Raw genomic sequence first — 12,149 nt, 5'->3', positions numbered from 1 at the left:
CTCCCCCCAAAAAAAAACAAAACAAAAAAAAAACCCAAAACCAACAAACAACAACAACAAAAACCTAAACAAAACAAAACAAAAGCCATCAACAAACAAAACCCAACAGAAAACCACCAACCCCACAAATAACCCACACAACAATAAAGCTATTGAGAAGTTGGGGAAACTCTTGAAAACATGGCAGCCCAAGCAGTTCAATGTTAATTTAGGAAGCAGACTGCTCTCCTCAAACTCTAAAGTTTGAGAAGGAAAGCTAACTCATTAAGCAAATGTTATTAAAACACAGAAAGTTTAAGATTCAATGGGAATCTACAAGTAAATATTAAATCTACTGTCACTCTGACAAGGGGCCCAGTGTGGATAGAAACACTCCTGTGATCTAGTACAAGCAGGAAGGATTCCAGTCTTGAAGAGTTCCCGAGGTAAAAAGACCCAGTTGCAACCTCTTATTTCAGACAGACAGCAAAGTATTAGTAATGTACTATAATAGTACAAACAGTTTACAGCATCCAAAGATAACATTCTAATGGAAAGCACTGACAGAACTCTTAAGAGACCCTAAATCATGAGAGCATAGACATTAACAAAGTCAAAATAAAGATCACACAGGGATTTTTCATATTTAACACTGGGGTTCTGCTGTGCCTCTGCCTTTTTAACCATTCAGCAGACACTGGTCTATCACTGCTTGCTGCACTAAGAGCAGCAGAACTGCAGAACAGTGACCTGTACAAAACCTGAAATGGCAGTAAAACTCTGAAAATAGGAGCCCTTGTGTATCCCTGGGAGAAGGAATTAAAAAAAAAAAAAAAAAAAAAAAACACAAAAACCAAAACAAACCTTATTCAGCTTACTCTGTGCAGGAGATACAGAGGCAGCTGCTGTACTGGCAGGTCTCTTGTCATGGTAAAGATGAGCTTTCACAGAGGAAGCAGTAAATGGCTTACCAGAAGTATCCACATACTGTGAGAATGGTGAGGCTCCAGAACAGGTTGCCCAGGGAAGCTGTAGCTGCCCCACCCCTGTCAGTGTTCAAGTCCAAGTTCGACAGGGCTTTGAGATACCTGGTTTGGTGGAAGGTGAACCTGCTCGTGGCAGGGGGCTGGAATTAGGTGATCTTTAAGGTCTCTTACAAACCATTCTGTGATTTTGTATTATTTAAATAGAAGATGAAAAACTGCCCACTGTGAACAGCAGAGGCACGCAGAGCTCAAAACCAGGATAAGCTCGACAGTAATTTAAGACATAACACCACTTGACTGGAAATTAGTAAAAGTATGCAGTATTCAGTAACTTCCATTTTTACTCAGCTGGAATAAGACTCTGAAGAGCTGACTAACTCTTCAGGCTGTCCATCATACCAGCTGCATTTGTTGTGATAGCATAAACTGGCTGGTTCAAATAAAAATTATTCTCTGAAGGCAACAACTGGATTACCACACAGCCATACATCACCACTACCCTTATGCCTTGCCATTGGCTCCTATTCTCAGCTGAAGAGTCTGCTTCAACTAAGACTTCCAGTTTTGTTATTGTAATTGTTTATTAATTAAAACAGGTTACATCAACTCATGGATTAAACTGATTAATCTTCTACCAGTACTGTGTGCACTTGTTCTAAACTAGGTGGATCTAAAGAGGAAAAAGAACCTATCGTGGCAAGAAACTCATATGCCATACAGAAACAGCAAAAAATAAGAAAAAGAGGACGGTAAGGAAGAACAAGTTACTCTTACTGACATCTCAGACATTGGGGACAATAAAACCTTACCATACCATTGGCTATTTGTCGATACATAAGAACTCTGTGCTACTATGACTTACATACTACAAAACTAGGTGCTTAAACTATAAAACAAAGTTGACAAAACAAGATCTTAACTCTCCTCAAACCATTTATCTCATGCTTAAGGAAGCATAGCTGGACATATAGCGAGTAGTCTCATGCCAAAGTTTGTGCAAGAAACTCAGTACATTCCCATCTCCTGAATGGCAAAAAACTTCACACTCGACATAATAAACCTGGGATCACCTAGTCAGACTGTCCATATACACCTGCCCATTCTGAATGAATGGGCTCTCAGGAGTATGTAACAGGCTGGTTTTCAATGAGAAATTAAAAGCTACTAGCTCAAAGGACACCACACAGACAGTACAACAGTATGGCTTTCAGATATTCCCATCACTACCTTTTCTTACTTTGAGTTTTTATCAAAATGAACATGTGTTTGCTATTATATACAAAGCATAGAGTACCCGAACATTAATGTCCTTTAGGTGCAGCTCAGATGCCCTCCACTGTGGGAACAGTGATTTAGGAACACCTTTATCCAAAGCTGATTTTGTGTAAGCAGTACTACACATGCTTACAGATAAGAGAAACAAAACCCAGAAATAAGCAGTGAGACTACTTCCGTCTCCAAAAAAGAAAATCTGCATTTCTAACCTCATCTTCTCAGCTAGGCAAAGTCTCCCCAGGACAGCAGCAAGTTCCTTTGACTGGGGAAGAAGTGGGAGGGGGAGAAGCATGGCTTTTCAGCTTTTTCCTTATAATACACTATCTCTCTCCCCTCCAGTAGCTTTCTTGGATCATATATCAGGCGTAAACCAATAAAGAAACAGACTAGGATGAACCCGACATCATATTCTCCTTTCCAAAAATTTCACCAAGGATTTCATATATCATTTCCTCTTATTTACAAAGTAACAGTAAACTAGTTCCAAGGAATTTGCAAGAATGGGAAACAGCACAAGCAAGATTGCCAGACTGGCCTCCCCAGTAATGCAGTTTGACTGTAGATTTCCACAGCCTAAAAGAGGCCTCTCAGGGGTTTGTCACACATGCACTGCCCAGTGTGTCACTCAATAGAATTAACAAATAAGCTTTTTGGGTGTCTGAAACATGACACCTGAAAAACAGCAAACAGCCCGATAAACTTTTAAATATAGGTCAAATGCCTGAGATTAACAGAAAATTTCATGATGGATGTTTCAACATTTCCCAGGAAATGCCTTTGGGAATTTAAAAACAAAAAACACACCACAACCAACAACAACAAAATCCACACAAGAAAAAACACACCACACACCACAACTAAGAGCTGTTCCAGACAACACTGACAAAACAATCCACCTTTTGATGTCTGAAGCCCCTCATTCAAAGTAAATGCTCCATTGCTCAATACCTATTGACTGCTTTCAGATTAGTTCTAACTAAACTTCTGTTCTGCATGACCTACAATATCTACACACTCAGTTAAAAATTTATTTGATGAAGTTGTGCTGCGAGATAGCAGAGTGCTGGACACGAAGGGCTCGTGTTGTGCAGCTTGATACTGAACAGACATTGGGTATTACTGAATGAGGTTACTGTAGAATGTTTTATTGCATAACTACATAATGAGATTCTAAGTATCGAGGGGAGGGATGGTTGAGGTGAGTGGCTCCAATACACAGCCTATTGAAAATATCCAAAACCAAACAAAAGCAGTTATGAACCCCACGCACATCCTAAGGCTTCTTCAATAAGCAATTCAGAGATTTAACTGACCTTCAAAGAAACACTTTTGTGTGGAGAAAAGGAAAATTAAGATCTAGATGTGGACTTAAAATCTAGTCTGGAATAACAGTACATTTATCCAGCTCACCCCAGCAGTCCTCTTGTGATAGTGTTGCTCAGTCAACTGCCTAGCAAGGATAGGCTGATGCTGCAGTTACCCAAGATACTGTGAGTCCAAGTACAAAAGTTTCTTTTTCAATAAAGAAAAGGTTAAGGGGATGTGTACATAAACCTGTATGTTTATATGTATGCACATAAACCAAATTTTTTTCTAACAAGCTATCTTCCAATTATTAAACAGCCTTCTTTAAGAGGAAAACTGGCCTATGAATTGGCCTACAATCATTCATTTTATGAACAGACCTATTTCTTATAGAACACAGCATCACAAGAATTCAGTGGTCTGCTAGACTACTTAAGTTTCAATGTCATTTAATTCAATGCTAGACCTCTCTTTTTAAGCCCCTACACCTCTTCTCCTCCCCTCTCCTGCCTTCTATAACAATTCACTCTGTCACTTGATAGTTCATTTAAACCAGCTAAAGGAATTTAAGACTCTAAAACGGCAGCTTTATTCAAGATACCTGTGTTATAACATGACAGTAAGCAGAAAATTTGATCCTTCTCTCTGCAAAAAGAATTCATTTCTGTAAAACACCAAACATAGCAGCACATCTCCAACAAACTAGGCCCAACAGGCACACTATGTTTGCCTGTTTCACAGTTAGTGTGCCCCCACACTCACTTGCTCCTTACCCTCTCACCCTCCACAACAGACCGTAAACACACAGCAGAACAGAGAAGCAGCACTAAATAGGATTGTGGGAAGTACAGCAGAGAGACTCAACAGCAGACAAACTGAAGCAAACCTACACTGAAGGAACCTATATGAGATAGCAGCTCTAAGTTGTGCAGTGGTTCTTCAATTTATCCTTGCATCCATCAGTATCCTTCTTCCCATCAGTAACACTGCCTCTTTTCCAAGTTTTCCTAAATAAGAATTCCTCAGTGGATAGATGCCATCAAGGTTACTTTGATTAGTGGCAGAGTTACACCATGTCCTCATTATTATAATCACAGCAAAGATGTTGCCACCATCTCCAAGTCCAGACCTACAAGCAGCAACAGCAGGAGCCAGGAAGGGAAGAATAAGGACAAAGACACTACTACTGAAGTTCCTGGCAAACATTCAAGTCCCCTGAATAAACCACTTTTTCTTCATATACCTTGATTTCACAATCCCTTAACCAATCAACTTGCTCCTGTCAACCTACCACAAATCAAAACAGGCAACTAATTTTACCAGAGAACACACAAGAACTTTAAAGGTGTAAAGACTATATTCCTCATGATTACAGTGGACTCTACTTCTCCACAGCACTGGAACAGCACTTTCATCAACAAAAACTGATGTATTTGCTTAACTTACTTGCTTAAGCTTTTTTGTCAAGTGACCAAACAACTTTCTCAAACAGCCGCTCTGGCCCCTTCACATGTTCACACTACTTCTGAAGCACAAGTCTAGAAGGATGACAGGGACCAGTTAGGTATGACTAGCACTCCTGCCAGGTTAGCTGGGTAAGCAATCAAGCCAGTTTTGCAACCTTATACTCTCATATGTCAACAGGAGTTAAATGCACATGATTTTTTAGAAACACAATTGGTCCCCAGAAATAAAAAGAATGCAGGCCTGATTCTCCTTTCATACTGGGATACTTCAAGAATATGAAACAGTGCAATTCCAGGCTGCTACAATGCTAGACAGAAGTTCTCAGGTATCATGGGCCCTTCATTCAAATATTTCTACCGCATCCATTATGGCTGTATACACCCATCCAAAGCAGAAAGAAACCTGCATTGCATGTGAAGAACATCATTAGTTGGCAGAGGTTCTTAACAGAAAAGACACAAGTTTGCTCTTTGCTTTCCCACTCCCTTCTAGTCTGCAATTCTTTACAAACATGGAAAAGTTGCAACCAGATTTGCCTGCTGATCCAAGATCACACTTAGTTTTCTCAAATCAGAAATCAAATTTTCCTTACAGAAAACTACTGTGGCACTGCAGAATGGAGTGCAAACTTCTGATTAGTATTTGATACCCAGTGAAAACAGATCCTGCCAGAGCTCTTCTGCATCCCTGGCTCCCCAGACAAGTAATTGTAGCTGCAATTTCCTATGACTTCACAAAAAAGCACAGCCTACAATAGTAATGTTGAAAAAGTTTTCATTGTAAGAATATCTAAAGTCATGGCAGAAGGAAAGTTTTGTGTATGAATCCAAACAGCAGCGCATTTAAGGTATGAATACCAAGTAAGTTAGTTCTAAATATTCTGAATAAAGTATTAAATATCGCTATAGCCTTAAAAGCAGAAATTCTGAAGTCACACCATTTTTGTTTCAAATACTGACAAGCAATTTTTGCATTTATACTTTATACTACAGATCTGCTGCAAAGGTAAAGAGACTGTTTATTATCCTTTAAGAAGGTCCTGAAGTTGTCAACTAAGATGAACTATTTTGCATTATGTAAGGTTTATCTGGGCTTTCCTGGGTACCAGTCTTGGCCAAATGCCTTCCTCATTTTTAAGACCAAAAGAAAGACTAGAATTTAAAAATGTCAAGAATCCTAAGGAAATTTAACTATTCTGCCTGGCTTTATCTTACAAAGGCAGCCTAGAGGGTTTTTTGACCTACTGTGCTGATCTTGATCCAAAACTCACCAAACCATAGAAGCCAGATCAGGTACAAGCGAGATAAGTCTTTAAGATACAAGTTGGTATTTCCTTTTGTGTCACCTAGAAAAAAAATGCTTGCTAACTAGAGTTTAAAGCAATATGCAGAAACAGAGTTATATGCTAATATGTCAGTAGAAGAAGTTGTTATATCATCAAATACAAGTCACTGTAGCACTTGCAAAGCACAAAGCAACATTAATGGACACATAACACAGGAACTCTCCAAATCTTTTAATTTTGCTTCCTCTCTTTACTGTCTTTTTCATATAAAGATTTCTTATCTAAAATTCATTTCCTTCCATCAAAGCCAACATTGTCAACAAGCCAGACTCATCTGAAAAGCTGATCTTAGAAAGCAAGTAGATCTGTAACAGTTATCTGTGAAATACCACAGCACTGCAGTAGTAATTTGCAGGCCTGTGAGCCTAGCAGTCATCATCTTGTCTTTTATACACCAAGTCTAACCTCTTAACAATGAAATTCCCTGCATAAAATTCCATAGAAGTTTTAACACCCGAAAGATTTAGAAGTCGAGAACAAAGGAACATCAATGGAATAGAATTAAACTCTTACAACCGTGATTTGCATAAGCTTCCACTTGCAATATAGGCAACTGCTAAGTCTCCCTGAATTAACATTTCAAAAACACAAGTTGCAGCAAATATAGTAAGGATTATCCTCCTAGCAGTTGTTTTGTAACAAGCATCACAGAAACACCAAAATTACTAGCAAGAGATGTCACTTTCAAAGGCCTTTCCTAATAATAACACAAGATTTTAAACAAGACCTACCTAAAAGTTTCAAGATTACTTTTTTTGTTGTTGGTTTTTTTTTTGCCACATCAAGTACTCCCCAAAGTACCAGAGCAGAAAGAGAGTAACTTAAATGTAACCTATCTTAGATTACAAGCTTAAACAGCACCTGTATGAGTGCCCTTATCTTTCAGAAAATAAACCAGACCTGAAAACATCTCCCGATCTGATATCATCACCTACTTTCCATGAAAAATAACTTTAGAATTAACTCCCAAGAGTAGCCATTTGAGATGCTCAGAGTAAGATCACAAATCACAAAGCAAAACCAAAGAAGTTGGAATAGATACACAGCTATTCAGGTGGGTTTGAAGATAAAAATAGACAAAATGCAAATCTACCATTTTCCTGGCAAAATACTACTCTGGCTTGGCAAAAAGTTCCAATTCCATGGCATTATCAAGGCAGGTGCAACCAGAACATGCTTTACATCAAAAGCTGCATGAATGAGGTTACCAGCACCATGCCACACTGATCTCTCTTTTCACATACAACACTTACAGACATAGCAAGCATGCGCTTACACATTAGTTGGTCCTTCACATAAACTTTAAAAGTTTAATTTCAATAGTTTAAGATGCTTTTTAGGAAAAGCCCCATAGATATTTATCTACATTTTAGACAGCTAAACTCATAAAAAACTTCACCTCAAGTGACCACATGTAAGTTACATATGGAAGAATTAACCTGATTATGAGTTGGGGGTTTTGACATTTTATACATCATGAGCAGAAAAACTGAAGCACACAGCTACTTCAGAGCTCTGAGTAAGAAATCATTTGAACACTATGCATGATACAATTGACAATCCTTTTCTGAAATTCTCTGCTTACCACTTCTCATCTGTATTAATTTACCTGGCCTAAATTCAACTCCAACACCTAGTTTTAAGCCTCCTCCATTATACGCACCTCCTCTGTTCTCAGATTACAGGCTGACAAATATTGTACGCGCTGATATTGGGTGTACCTAGTGATAAATATTTTTCAATGTCACACACATAATATCACTTTGAGTTTCATTTTCAGTAATGAACAATTCAGTCACACAACATTAAGCTCACTGTGCATCATTCCCTGCAAAGTTAAAGAAGCCACCCAAACAGACAAGAAACTTCCCCATTTGTTTTCTCACAGTAACTGTGATAATTAGGGAGATGGGCACAGTGCAACTCTACTGAATTCTAAAACTTCTTATGATACAGACTGAAGTTGAAAACAACTGAGTTTTACACATCACTCAGCCAACAGAATCTTACCTACAGCCATCTAAATGTCAGAAAAATCTCAGTATCCAATCACTTAACTGAAAGGTTGCTTGAGTTTTTTGTTGTTTTGGTTTGGTTTTTTTTAATAAAAAGGGATGAATCAGTTCTGCTTTCATAAGGAAAACCAACAATACACCCACACAAGCGTAAGAACCAAACTCAGATGATGCTTAAGCTTAGGGAAGAATCTAATGTAAGACAAGGTTCTTCCCTTCCCAGTAGTCATCAGTCTTTACTGGCCTGTCTTGTCCATTCTTGCCTGTTCTACAGACCTACTGTATTTTTGTTGCATATGCCCATTTGAGAAGCACGACTTTAGTGAGCATGTGCTGAGCACACGGGCAATGTAATTCCCTGCTCATTCCCACATTACTTAAAAGAAGCAGCTCGCTCCCTTCCCAGCCACAAAAGCTGCTGCTTGCTTCTTCCAAAGGGCCATACTCCCAATTTATGTTGCAAAGCCTGGGGCTGTGAGGAAGAAGAGCAGATGAAATGTCAGTGCCACTGCCAAAATAATTCTTCAGGAAATTCACTTTCAAGAGTTGAACTGAAAAGGGAACAAACAGGAAGAGGCCAAGAACTGGCTTAACTGAACTACCAAGCAACACTGACCAGACCATTGGCTGGGCAGCCTAACATGAGCAAAAGGGCAGAAGAGAGCAATTTTCCCTGCATATCAGTTCCAGCAACATACTCAACACAGTGATCCCATATGCTTTATAGCATATTCTATTCAAAAATGAAGCCATTGAAAACGCTTAAGTCCTTGCTGCTACTGTCCTCCCTAAACACTAAATCATATCCTCCCCCTCGTCCTAAGAGGGCCAAACAGAATTAAGAACTATTCTGCTACCATAATGTAATAAATAACATTCAAAAGGGAAAGACAAAACGGCTTGTAGGGCTATTTCTGCCCTAGAACATCTAGCAGATTCCAATCTAACAGTGGGATCACTCCTTACAAGGCACTGTATACACACCCACACACAAGTACATAAATCCTTCACTCTCTATACAAAGAAATATATGCACGTGAATACACCCCACACGCCTTCCTCAATTATCTGAAGAAAAACGCAAGTCCCCAAGGGCCTTCTAATGCTCTCACATCCCCAAACTAGCTTTCTGCATAACTTTTCATTGCTCCTGATGAGAAATTAAGACAGCAATGGCATGATTTTTCTTTCTGATGTTAGAATCTCCACTGTCCATTTCAGAGCAGCCAAGAATGGAATTAGCATGAATCACCACCCTTAGGTGGTACATGTCCATTTTCATGCATTCTGTGAACAGAAAATGGTAGTTTTCTGAATCCATTCCAAGAAATTACTTTCAGATATTAAAGGAGCTCCAAAGTAACTCAGGATTAAAAAAAAGAATGCTTTGAAATTCAAACTGAAACACAAAAGTATTTTATGTATAAAGATACTCTCAACTAAATTTAGAAAAAAGGACTTGTTAGACAACAATACACAACAGGTCTAGCATTCACTGCACAAAATTTGTTGTAGTATCTCATATCATCTCACTTGAGCATCCTTTTCAAGCCTTAGTACCATAAATGAAAACAACCTCCTTTATTACCAACCAACTAGAGTCATGTCCTAGCCCTGCAGGAATCCCAGGTATCTAAATGTGTGTGATTACTCCTGTGAGATTAGCATAAAGCCTTATCTATTCTCTACTAACAAGACACATAAAATTGCTTTGTGAAGAAAACATGCAAGAAAACAAGGTAGCAATTATTACAGCAGGGAATGCCACGATTTGAGTTTATCCTCCTATGTCGCACAAGCTTATTACACCAGCTTGCAAGCTACATAGTTAAGAAAGGGCAATTTCTCTGTTTCTCCATACAAAGATTTTGCCAAGGTGGAACCCAGAACTGCTTGTGAGAGGTGCCTGCAAATGCAAAGGCGAATTAACAGTTTCATATGCAGTTGCAGAAATAAACTGCTCTTAACCTTCACCTAATACTTACTGTTGGCTCCCACATCCTCAGCTACTCCAGAACCTCTCATTCTCAGGTATGTGAATCCCAGTATCAGAAAGAACAAGCATGCAGCAGTTAAGAGGAACATGGACAGGTAATGTGCACTGAAGCCTCCATTGGTGGATACCTCCTCTCTTTTGAACTGTTGGAGAAGCTCCTCCTCAGGCTCTGAGAGATTCTTCTTGTAAGTGTTTTTCAGGTAGGTATGATTTGAACCCGTATGATTGGAGTGGTTGAGTCTAAGGGGGGAGGTGGCTCCCCCCGGCGGAAGGCTATTAGTAGCTGAATAGATCCTGGATTCAACATTATAGCTACCAGCAGCACCACTAAGAACGTGATTATTGGTCGCTTTCCTAACGGCGCCTGAAGGGTCAGTGATTTTACTGCTGTCCACATCCGTGAGCGGTGGTGGAAGCAACAATACTGTAGGGGATTTCTTAGATAGGCCAATGCGGTATCTGGGGCTGGGAGGACTAGAGTCCAGATTTTCACATCCTCCTCCTCCTCCTCCTCCCCCCGCCGCCGCCGCCTCCTCCTCTTTTCTGTCCCAGTCTAGACTCCCGGCAGCAGCCGCCTCCGCCGCCCTGTCATTCGTTACGACTACACCAGCACTACAGCCTCCGCCAGCCCTTTCTTGGCCCGTCTCCATCACGCCAGCGCCGGCTGCAGCGCATTTGCTTGTTATGAATGGAGCAGGAGACTTGCTGAGGCTCCGTCTGGGCCGGCGAACTGCAGGCTCCTCCTTCGGTACCTGCTGCTTGTTCCTCGCCCCCGCCGCCACCTCCTCCTCCTCCTCCTCTGAGTCGGAGTACTTGTCCCTGCTGCCGCCGTAGGAGGGGAGCCGGTTGCCGTTCACGGTCCGGTTCTTCCACTGCTGCTTCTCGCTCTCCTCCTCCTCCTCTTCGTCGCCTTCCTCCTCTCCTTCTTCGCCATCCCCGGGCTCCCTCACACCCTGAGCCGCCGGCGGCCTCCTGGCCGCTGCCCCCCACCAGGCACTGGGCTTCCGCCTAGCCGCCTCCTCCGAGAGGGAGCTGTTACTCACGCCGCAGGCGCCGTGGGGGGCGGCGGGCCTCAGGCCGCGGAAGAGGGGCGAAGCCCGCTCCCTCCTGCTGCCGCCGCCGGCGCCGGCCTGGCTCCGGGGACTGGTTTCCACATCCGACTCGTCCGAGCTGAAGCCCAGCAGCACTTTGCCGCCCCCGGCAGGGGGTGCTGCTCGGCTCCGGCCGCTCCCGGCGCCGGCCCCGGAGAGGTACGGGTGCTCTGACATCGCCAGCCGCGCGCCCGCTCGCCCGGCGCCACTGCCGCCACCCGGCGCCGCTCCGGCCCCCGTGTTATTGTTGTTGCTGTTCCGGGTCTTGTTGGCGCCGCTGCGGGCCCCAGCACGCTCATCCTCGCGCAGTTTCTTCAGCTTCTTCAGGTATACGGGCCGGGTGCTCTCGGTGACCGGTCCTGGGGAGAAGCCAAAGCGCCTCAGCTCCGAGAAGAGCTCCTCGTCCGTGAGCTGCGAGGCCGTCGCCATTTTCCGCTCCCCCGCCGCCGCGGCGTTTCCTACCCACGCGCCGCGCTCCCCGCCGGAACTGACGCGTGCGCACTCGGCTGTAGCCTAGACCTGCCTGTCACCCCGCGGCACCGCCCGCCGGAGACGGGGCCAGACGGGAGAGGAGCGGAGAGGCGGGGCCGCGCGGCGCCGCCGGGGCCTCCCCCGCTCCACCGCCCAGTAACGGCTGGCGCCGGCGCCGCAAACCGCTCCTGACAGAGACGTGGCCCGCCCGCTCGCCGC

At 42.6% G+C, this 12,149-nt stretch overlaps 1 protein-coding gene across 5 annotated transcripts in view; it reads right to left on the bottom strand.

The window, feature by feature from the left end:
* Nucleotides 1-11,930, bottom strand: part of LEMD3 (LEM domain containing 3) — a 51,208-nt gene extending 39,278 nt beyond the window's left edge. For all 5 annotated transcript variants that reach the window (XR_013958789.1, XR_013958790.1, XM_080637907.1 and 2 more), the window contains exon 1: nt 10,358-11,930. Coding sequence is in view for 3 of the 5 variants with exons in the window: in XM_080637907.1 (XP_080494033.1) it covers nt 10,358-11,888 (1,531 nt within the window). In the remaining 2 variants the exon portion in view is untranslated. The remainder of the gene's footprint in view (nt 1-10,357) is intronic.
* Between the last annotated feature and the right edge of the window lie 219 nt (nt 11,931-12,149).

The sequence above is a fragment of the Psittacula echo genome, assembly GCF_963264785.1.
Source record: "Psittacula echo genome assembly, chromosome: 1".
NCBI classification, from domain to species: domain Eukaryota; kingdom Metazoa; phylum Chordata; class Aves; order Psittaciformes; family Psittacidae; genus Psittacula; species Psittacula echo.
The sequence above is the reverse complement of the archived record's forward strand: the minus strand, read 5'-3'. Positions and strand labels throughout refer to the sequence as shown.